Genomic DNA, 10572 nt, shown 5'->3' on the forward strand with positions numbered 1-10572 from the left:
CCCCCCCGGCGTTGAAGCATCAGCTCCAGAATCCCCTGCGCCCTGGCCCTGCCCTCCAGCTCCAGAAAGCTGGCCTCTGGACCAGCCTCACCCACCAGGGGGCAGACACCAGACACTAGAAAACCATAATCCCCCAGTCTGCTCGTAGCAGGCCAGGCCCTTAGCTGAGACCAGCTGGGCCTGGCTCTGGTCAGGCCAACACAATCTTTGGGACGCCCCAGACCCCATACCCAGCTGTGTTAGGAGCCAGCTCCCTCCACCAGTGACCCGCCATCAGCCCTGGGATCCCTGGGCCCTGCAACCAGACTCAGGCTGCTGGAGTCACCTGTGCTACCTTCTGTCGTAGTCACACCTCTGCCCTGAGCACGGATGGTTAAGTCTGCATGGGTTAAAGGTGCATATAATGCAACTCCCCTCCATCACCTGCTTATGAGTAGTAGTTGCCCCATAAATAATTTTCTACTATTCAGAGGAGCAGTGCCAATCTTGTGTGTAGAATCTTGGCTACAAACATCGAGGAAATCCCTTGACCTCTCGATTCTCTCCTTCCTTTCTTAATTCTTTTCCCTTCCCTCTTTTCTTGCCTCCCTCTCTCTCTCCAAAAATTATCTGGACATCTCAAAACCAAGTGGACAGCATTCCCAATGTATCCTCATGAACTGGTTTCCCATAAGCACCCATTAGACTTTTGTTTGAGCTAAAGAATGGAGGTGGCCTTCAGGGAGAGAGAATGGGGACTGGAGGAGACATAATGATAAGCCACAGACGCTGAATGGCATGTATGATTGACAACAATCATAACAGATCTGTCACGTTCACCTGGGCCGAGCAGTGTACCACACACCCGTCTACCAGGCTGTGGACAGGAGGTTGTGTGACTTGGCTGAGTCCTGGCTCAGCCACCTGTCAACAGGATGACTTTGGGGAAATGTGCCTGGATTTATTAGTCACCATAAAGTTCAGAAGCATTATTTATATAATCAGTTAAAAAAAAAACTTTTCATTGTAAAAAACCGTTAAAGTTTGTTTAAACTCTGAGCTTCAGTTTCCTCCTCCACATCTGTAAAATGGAGGTAATATTAGCACATTTTTAGAGTGAGTGTATCAATCAGGGTTCCCCCCCAAACAGAGACCAACAAATAGGATATATATATATATATATATATATGTGTATATATATATATGTGTGTGTGTGTATATATATATATATATATAGAGAGAGAGAGAGAGAGAGAGAGAGAGAGAGAGAGAGAGGAAGGGTCAGCCTCAGCCTCTGGGGGATTTCGATCATCCAGGAAGACATCCTCCAGGAAGCTTGAGCTGCGCTCTGATTGGTGCATAGGAGAGATGAACAGGTGAAGAAAGAGTGCTCCAGGAGGAAAGATATCAGGTGCAAAGACTTGGGGGCAGAGAGTGTTTAAAGAATAGAAGAGACTGGCAGAAGCCAGTGTGGCCAGAGTGCAGAGGCCTCTGGTGGCTCGTGTGCGCTGGGGCCTGTGGGTGAGTGGGCTGTACTTTACAAGACACCGAAGTCCAGCTTATGGAATTGGATCTTTATGTGAGAGCAATGGGATGCTACAGAAGCAGGGCTGGGACACTGTCGGGCTTGGGTTTTAAAAAGACTGATATGGCCAATGGACAAAGAACAGTCTAGAAGGAAGCAAGATAGAGATCAGTTGGCAGTTTCTGCTGTGGTCCAGAGTGAAGGGGATGGTGGTGCGGATAGAAGTGAATGGAGTAAAAAAAGGAAAATTATTTTGCCATTCAAATGATCATCTTTTGGTAAAACTACTGTAAAATATTATTGTAATATTATATTGTAAACTAGCCACATGACAAAATTTTCTAGTGAGACAAAGTTTGAATGTTTAACTTTGGTTGTAAGAAATGCAGTGAAGGGGAGGGGCTTCCCTGGTGGCGCAGTGGTTAAGAATCTGGCTGCCGGTGCAGGGGACACGGGTTCAAGCCCTGGTCCAGGAAGATCCGACATGCCGCGGAGCAACTAAGCCCATGCGCCACAACTGCTGAGCCTACATGCCACAACTACTGAAGCCCACACACCTAGAGGCCATGCTCCATGACAAGAAAAGCCACCGCAATGAGAAGCCTGTGCACCGCAACAAAGAGTAGACCCCGCTCGCCGCAACTAGAGAAAGCCCATGTGCCGCAACGAAGACGCAACACAGCCATAAATAAATAAATAACATAAATAATTTTTTTTTAAAAATGAAATGCAATGAAGGGGAAACATCTCACATATTTGAAAACTTTTATTCTTTTAGAGAATTCAAAGAAGATATACAGATGAAATCTGACAACACATGTGGATTTATAATTCTAAAAAGAATTTCACGGCAGTGAGAAAGCATATACTTATTTTGGTGATGTGCACATATTTGTTCAAAATAAAGATATAAATGTACACTTCTGAAATAGTCTAAAAATGTAACCTAAAAAGGGAAATCTTTATCAAATATACAGAAACATATAGTATGCTTTTAGGAAAAGCAGTAGTAAAAACCTGTGCAAATAAACTATATGTAAACACAATTTTTAAGAGTTTTACAAGTATTGCTTAAATCTAGATGCCTTTTCCATTTATGAAATCATATTTTCCCAAGGAGTTCAAGTCACATAACATGGTTTACCTAGTTAATCTATAATGTATGCACACTTTACTACTGACCCATCTATAGCTGGTAAAATTAAGGCAGGGAAAGTCACTGAATATTTTTAAGCCATGACTAAACTTTAGAACATGGCCCTAAACTTCTAAATCAAATACCATATATATTTTTTTAAGTGATGTAAGCAAATTGCCATTAGAACACACACACACACACACACACACACACACACACACACAATTTAAAAACTACTGATCCAGTCCTTAATAGGTTAAATAGACTCAATGCCATAATTAAATAATTTCAGGATCCTTTAACACAATGATGCCACAGTAAATCAAGGCATTCTTAGACAGGAGGTTTTGACTTCATCAAAGTACTTCTTAACATAGAGTTTTTCTCTAATTTTCCAATAATGTTTCTATTTCAAAACAAGAAAAAAAAAAACAGCTTCATAGAGACCTGATAACTTTAACCAATATTTAGTTTTGCTTCTATTATTAAGCAGTATTTCCCCAAATATATTAAATGGAGTTACAACAAATGGATCATCAATACTACACAGGGCCCCAATACTCTAGCTATAGTCGGTCTTTCATTGTGAAATGTAAACTTCTGAGAAGTGAAGATTCCAGCAGTGAATCTGGTAAAGCTAGGACAGAAACATTTAGTGACTTTTACCTGACCAACGGATAAGTGCCCAACTGCCCTATACAAGAGAAAACAGGATGATGGGGGCTTCCCTGGTGGCGCAGTGGTTGAGAGTCCGCCTGCCGACGCAGGGGACACGGGTTCGTGCCCTGGTCCGGGAAGATCCCACATGCCGCGGAGTGGCTGGGCCTGTGAGCCATGGCCGCTGAGCCTGTGCGTCCAGAGCCTGTGCTCCGCAACGGGAGGCCACAACAGTGAGAGGCCTGCATAAGTTACGTGTAAGTTACGTGTAAGCAGGTGGTATACCCTGCAGAGTGCCTGGTATTCCAACAATCTGCTTTCCCTGAGCCAGATACCATCTTAATAAATACCATCAGCTACACAGACAGTACAGCTTCTAGAACAATTGTACAGAAGAAAGAGTATAAACACTTGGGACTAAATGTTCTTTACATGCTGTTTCATGCTCAGGGTTTTGATGTTTGCTTTCCTGTCATGCAGAAGCCCAAAGCCTCATTCTTGCAAAAGGGTAAAAATTGCTGCTCGTGGTCTTGGTTAAAAAAAAAAAAAAAAAAAATCTGGAAAATAAAGTATACCCCAATTATACATCAGAGCAGTATAGTTAAACAAGAGGAATTATTAGCAAAAAAATAAGTGCTAAAACCAGTAGTGCCCTGGGCTCTTGTGTTTCACCAAGATAACTGTGCACACTGTCCTAGCTGAAGACTGGAAGTTTCGCAATTAAGCTAGAATTCCTTCGTTATCCTGCTTGATTCAACTCTGTTTGTTGGCATGTTCAGAATCTGACAATTGCCTAATGATACCAGACACGTAGGGAGGAATTCACTGGGCCTCATTCAGAAATTTCATCTGTAATTGCATGTTTCCCGAAATAATCCACCTATCAGCAAATACCCTTAACCTGCAGTTAGCAAATAGCAACTAGTTCTAGGCAAATTCTAGGTGATGTCGTTGGAAGGGAAGAGTGATTGAGACTGAGTTTTACCACTGACACCTAATTCTATAAAGCTATGTGTCAGAAATGTCATATTTTCACAGGCTAACTTCTTATCACTTCAGTAGTTGAAAATTCATTTTATTGTGGATTAGGGGGAAATAACTAGACTAAAAAAACACCATTTCATCAAGGAAATTAGAAATAAGGCTAAAGTATACTATTAGGCCTATGTTAATTTAAAGGAAATAATTAAGCAGCAATTAAATAGCTGATATATGAATATGGCAAAAATTGTGAAGCTGGTATGAGAACACCCACACTGTCAGAAAAGGTAATAAATGGTATGTTGCAGAAAAAGTATTACATTGTATTCAATACAGGCTGGTAAATATCTCCCCTTCTATGCCAGGGGTCTGTAAATCAAGACCCTATGGTCCAATAAGTACTACCACCTCTTTTTACGAATAAAGATTTATTGAAATATAGTACTGGTAGGCAGAATCATGGCCCTCAAAAAAAGCTTAGTCCTTAATCCCCAGAACCTGTGAATATATTACTTTGCATTGCAAAGGGAGCGTTGCAGATGCGATTGAGGTTATGGACCTCGAAATGGGGAGATTATCCTGAATGATATCCTGTCTGAGAGATGCAATAGAAGAAGGGTGAGGGATTTGAAGCCTAGAGGCTAGTTGGCTTTGAAGATGGAGGAAGAGGTCATGAACCAAGGAATGGTGGCCTCTAGGAGCTGAGAATAACTCTTAGTTGATGCAAGAAAACAGAAACCTCAGTCTTACAGCCATAAGAAACTAAATTCTGCCAACAACGGAAATTTGTAAGGGAACAGATTCTCCCCTAGAGCTTCCAGAAAGGAACACAGCCCTGCCAAATGACAACTTGATTCTATCCTGGCAAGAGTTGTGTTGAATTTCTGACCTATAGAATGATAAAATAATAAATGTGTGCTATTTAATACAAGTTTTAGTAATTTGTAAATAATTTGTTTTAGTAATTTGTTATGGCAACAATAGAAAACTAATACAATAGTCACCCCTATTCATTGACCAGTTGTCTGAGGCTGCACTGAGGTGGAGTAAAGTGGATGTGAGAGAGACCTTATGTCCTGCAAAGCCTAAAATATTTGCCAACTGGTCCTTTACAGAAAAAGTTTGCCCCTCACCCCGATATTCACATGCAAAAACCATGACAAGCAGCTTGCATCTTGGAGCACTTAGTTGATGCCAGGCTCTGGGCTAGGTATTTTGTATTCATATCATCTTTCTGGATGGATACTATTTTGGTCCCCATTTTACAAATGAAAAAAAAAGTGAAGGCAGAAAGGTTAAGTAACTGTTCAAGGTCACCCAGTGAACCAACAGTGAGCAGGGACTCCAAGCCAAGTATGGTTGATTTCCAAGCTTGGCTCACCTCTTGGCCATTCTCCACACCCCAGATGCTCACCTGAGGCCTCCTATCTCTGGTAGAAAGCAATGGGGAGCTGTCGGCTGGGTACCAGGATGCCCAAGTGCAGCATCTCCACAGGCTCCTTGTCTGTGGCCACGATGTCATATTTGCGGACGATCTGGAACACAGAAGCACAAAAAAGCAGAATCACCCCTCTTCCCTGCCTTGAGGAATAGCCCAGAATACAGCTGCAGAAATCCCATCAGGGTCTTACCCAGCAGAGAGCCAAGTGGAGCTGGAGCTCAGCTAATCGGCGACCAATGCACATTCTTTTCCCAATGCCAAATGGAAGATGGGCAAAAGGGTTGATCTTTTTCTTCTCTTGAAGCCATCGTTCGGGTCTAAACTGACTTGAATCCTCAAAATTTTCTTCATTGGACCCCAACACATGGGTATTTAGCATCAATACTGTCTAAAAACACACAGAAACACAAAGCACTTAAAGAAAACGTTTGAATGGCAAAATTTACAAAAGCCATCACCTTACAAATGTGAAAGTAACCCACAAATGTATAATAATGATGGATGCCAACATCTATTGAGTGCTTGAAATGTGCCAGGTGATACTGGCACAATAAATAGGTCATGAACTTTAAAATTTTACATCACATTCTCACAACAATCCCATGTGGTAGGTTTTATTTCCATTTTACAGATGAGAAAACTGAGGCTCACAGAGGTTATGTAACTCGCTCAAGGCTATACTTGAATCCAGGTCTGTCTATGGAGACAGAAAACCATTATTCCTAACGCTAGACTACACAACATGTCAACTATATACTGCAATCTACACATTTCCAAAATGAATGCTCTCCCAGTAGAAACGTTTAGGGAGATCTGATGGATATTTGAAAAGGGTAAGGTACAGACTGTACAAATTCTACTTACTCCTTTGGGTAAAGCATATTCCCCCAGAACCATTGCTTTGTCAAGAGTCCGAGTTGTAAATGGCACACTCGGGGTAAGCCTGAAAAAACAAAATCAGAGATGTCTAAGTGGGCACGGACCAAGTTCTAGCTCAAGGGAATGCAGATTCTGGTTAAATAAATAGTTGCTGCCTGAGTTCTCAAAAAAGGAACATGATCCCAACTCTTTACAAAGAAATTCTGTCTCTTTCTTCCCAATATTTACACCTCTTCTTTATATTCTTTATCTTATTGTGTTGGTTAAACCCCCAAGTACAAGCCTGCTTCATAGCTGTTAATAGTGTTTGTTCGGTTTCATTCCCCGTACACATTCAAATGTGTACATTGACATGCTTCGCCCTCAAGCTTGTTGTTTGTTCTCGGTTTCTCCTAACTACCCTTCATGAAGTTAAAGATATTTCCTTCTGACCCCAAGACATTGTGAGCTTTGTTTTCCAGAAAAAGAATTTTCAAAGAACATTTTATACAGAGGCTCAAAAACAAAGGTGTCTCTATGTCTTATCATATAATAATATGGTTCCTTTCTGAGCTTTCATCTCACATCCTTCGATCGTGCCCCTAATCTTAATTATTGCTTATAGCGTCCATTAGAGTATTATTATTACTGATTTAAAGGGCAAGACTCTGACTTTCCAAGATTTAATAGAATTTGCCCAAATGATTTAGGAAATGAGTAATAGGAAAGGAATATGGTCCAAAGGCTTTTTTTTTTTGTAGCCTGGTAAATGTTTACGAATCAACTGTGGGAGCCATCTGTGGGAGGGCACCCCTTATTATGTGTTGGAGAAAACAGCCTTCTGACATATTCATATTGGCTTAGGCACGTGTTCTTACCGCATAGATTCTTTCAGACAGGCTTTTAAATATGGCATATTCCTCAAATCCTCTGCCCGTGGCATCTGATTCTCAGGCAGTACACTCTGAATTTCCTTAAGAAGCTTTTGTTGCACGTGGGGATTACGAGATAAATTGTAGAGAATCCACATTAAGCTGTTTGCTGTCTGAAAGCCAAATGGACATAAACTTGAGTTTTCTGCAAATAAACTGCCTTAAAACCAATATGAGCTGAACCAAAGGTGATGCCTACCACCTTGTCATGAAAACATTATGAGTGACGCTTTTTTACATGTCCTTCTTGGATGTGCTTCCAACAAATGCCCTGTATGAAAAGTCAGATTTAGTTTCTAAAACACATCAATGAATAATAGCTTATTTCCTGAGGGAATCAAAGTAGAATTCTTTAAATAATCAGCTGCATTAGGACGCAAAATATAGTTTGGTACAAAAATTGAACACAAATGAGGGCATGTAGAACAGGCCCAATGAGAGTTGGATGGACGATTGCAACAGTATCAATTTCCGGGTTGTGATAACAGTTTATCTTATGCACATGTTACCATTGAGGGAAACTTGGTGAAGGATTAAGGGATCCTCTCTATTTTTTTTCTTAGAATTGCATGTGAATCTATAATTATCTCAAAATGAAATTTGTTAATTGTTTAATATAAAAAATGATATGAAAATTGAATGGGGAGAGAGCCTAAGAGTGTTGCTAATAAGTGTCTTTTTTGTTTTTAAATTTTGCAATGCAAATGCACAAGAAGTTGCATTCCTGGAATTTAACAGAAAGATTTTTTTTTGCCACACCCTCAAAAGTTACCACAAAAATAAAAAGGCATTATCTGTACCCAGGGTTTCAGCCTCAAGGAAAGAGCCCTGGTAGGAGGCGGCCAACAACAAAATAAGAAATTCTAGCGTCAAGTTGAGTATTTCAAAGAACCAGCCACAATTTCTGACAAAGACTCATGGCCTTTTAAGTGGCATCCTTTATTTCCTTTCCAAAGGCAATGAGAAGAGAAAAAATATTGGCAGAAACAGCCAGTGCAGCTTTTAGCTTCATAATACTCACCACTGGTAGTCTTATGTATTTGTCTTTAGGCCTATTTTTTTCTAATTTAAGCCAAATATTCCCATAAAAATGGTCACTGTGTCCTCTCTGCAGACATGAAGACGCTTTTGCTAAGTGCTATGTGCCACTCACATAAATGAGCCAAGTGCAGGACAATTTGGAGCCAATGGTATTTATTATTTTTGGAAGAAGATGCCTCCAAGTAGCCTTCTTCCTGTCAGAGGATTGCCAGCCTCAGCTGCAAATAAACCGTGGATGTCATTATTACAAGAGTCCAATTTACAAAACAGGAAGAGGGCATAGCCACCAAATTAGATACACTTTCAAATTTCTCTGATTTTTCAAATGTGACTTTCAGAATAGCCAGGACTAAAAAAAGAAACAGATTGAACCGTATCAGTGGGTCCCTTACCACAAGTACCAAATAGAGTTTCCAAAAGGCAGATAACTGTAGCTTTCACCAAAGCCCTGTAAGACAGCCCTGGCCTTTTAGGATAACTGCAGGGGCTGAATGGAGGGGAAGTGGCCTGAGAAACCTCATGGGCACCAAGTATCCCGGTTTGACCTCCATGGAGGAGACACATCTCATAGCTAGCTGGCCTTGCTGCTTCCACTCTCTCTCTGCTAGGTCCATTCTCCATCCACCAGCCAGAGCCCACTTTACAAAATATCAGTCTGATTAAGCGCCTCCCTTGTTTAAAACACTCCAAGAGATTTCCGTCACAGGTGCAGTAAATCCAAATGCCTCACAAAGGCTCCTGGTTAACAGGGCCCATCGTCTTCTCCCCTGTCAACTCTGACCACATGTGCCAGTTCTCCAGTCCATCCTTCTTTCTGCCCAGGGCCTTGGCATGTGCTGTTTCCTCTGCTTGGAGTGGTCTTCCACCAGCTCTTCCCTTGGCTGGCTCCTTCTCGTTATTCCAGTGTCAGCTCCAGTGTGACATCTCAGAGAGAGACGACCTCCCCTACCTCTCTGTGACTTCACCCAGGTCCTGGATCACTATCTGAAATGATCCTATTTCATTATTTATTTACATGTCTATCATCTGTGCCCCAAGACCACTTAAGTTCCATTGCGGGGGGGGGGGGCTTCCCTGGACATGCCGCGGAGCGATTGGGCCCGTGAGCCATGGCCGCTGAGCCTGCGCGTCTGGAGCCTGTGCTCCGCAACAGGAGAGGCCGCGGCGGTAAGAGGCCCTCGTACCGCAAAAAAAAAAAAAAGTTCCATGTGGGGAACTGGTTCATCATGGTCTCTCAAGTACCCGAAACAGTGCCTGGCACAGAGCAGACACTCCATAATTCCTGAATTCTTTCATTTATTGAACAAGTATTTGTTGAGCACCTACTATGTGCCAACTTCTATTCCACACCCTAGGAAGAGCAGGGACAAAATCAAGTCATCACTGTCATGGAGCTCCCCATTCCAGTTGAAAAAATAAGAATAATGGGTTAAGCTTTACTTCCATCACTCTAAGGAGCCTGTTGGGGTAAAAGGGATTTAACAGAAAAATGAGTCGACGTAAGTCCCCACTTTTGACAGCCTTCTGGAGTGTGAAGAGAAATGACAACCTTGCTATACCCTGATGTAGAAAACCCTACTTTTTGTTCAGACCAGAAACACTACAGAAAGGGGGAAACATGGAACAGGAATGACCTGGTATACATTTTTCTTAGAGATGATACGTGTATGAGGTGTTGGGCCTGTGGGGAATATTAGTATCATCACCCCAGCGATAGCTCAAAAAACGAACCAAAGACGATGAAACCCACCTGAATACTTGTCAGTATTTATGTCTGGAGTTTGGCTGTATTGTGTACCTACTAGGAGTATCAACCATATTGGGGACAGAATTTTGGTATTTAAAATTAGCTGTTTTGGGCTTCCCTGGTGGTGCAGTGATTGAGAGTCTGCCTGCCGATGCAGGGGACACGGGTTCATGCCGCGGTCCGGGCCCCGGTCCGGGAAGATCCCACATGCCGTGGAGCGGCTGGGCCTGTGAGCCATGGCCGCTGAGCCTGCGCGTCCGGAGCCTGTGCTCC

The 10572-nt window shown here is 42.2% G+C and overlaps 1 protein-coding gene across 2 annotated transcripts in view; it reads right to left on the reverse strand.

Annotated features, from left to right (window-relative positions):
* Window positions 1-5694: 5694 nt before the first annotated feature.
* Window positions 5695-10572, reverse strand: part of CYP24A1 (cytochrome P450 family 24 subfamily A member 1) — a 14860-nt gene continuing 9982 nt past the window's right edge. The window contains exons 8-11 of one of the 2 annotated variants that reach the window (XM_007457603.1): window positions 7458-7624; window positions 6586-6664; window positions 5912-6109; window positions 5695-5815 (exon numbers count right to left, since the gene is read on the reverse strand). In XM_007457603.1, coding sequence (XP_007457665.1) covers window positions 5705-5815; window positions 5912-6109; window positions 6586-6664; window positions 7458-7624 — 555 coding nt within the window. In that variant the 3' untranslated portion in view covers window positions 5695-5704. The remainder of the gene's footprint in view (window positions 5816-5911; window positions 6110-6585; window positions 6665-7457; window positions 7625-10572) is intronic. The other variant, XM_007457604.1, reaches the window with a different exon arrangement.

This window comes from Lipotes vexillifer, unplaced genomic scaffold (genome assembly GCF_000442215.2).
Source record: "Lipotes vexillifer unplaced genomic scaffold, Lipotes_vexillifer_v1.1 scaffold1186, whole genome shotgun sequence".
Classification (NCBI taxonomy): domain Eukaryota; kingdom Metazoa; phylum Chordata; class Mammalia; order Artiodactyla; family Lipotidae; genus Lipotes; species Lipotes vexillifer.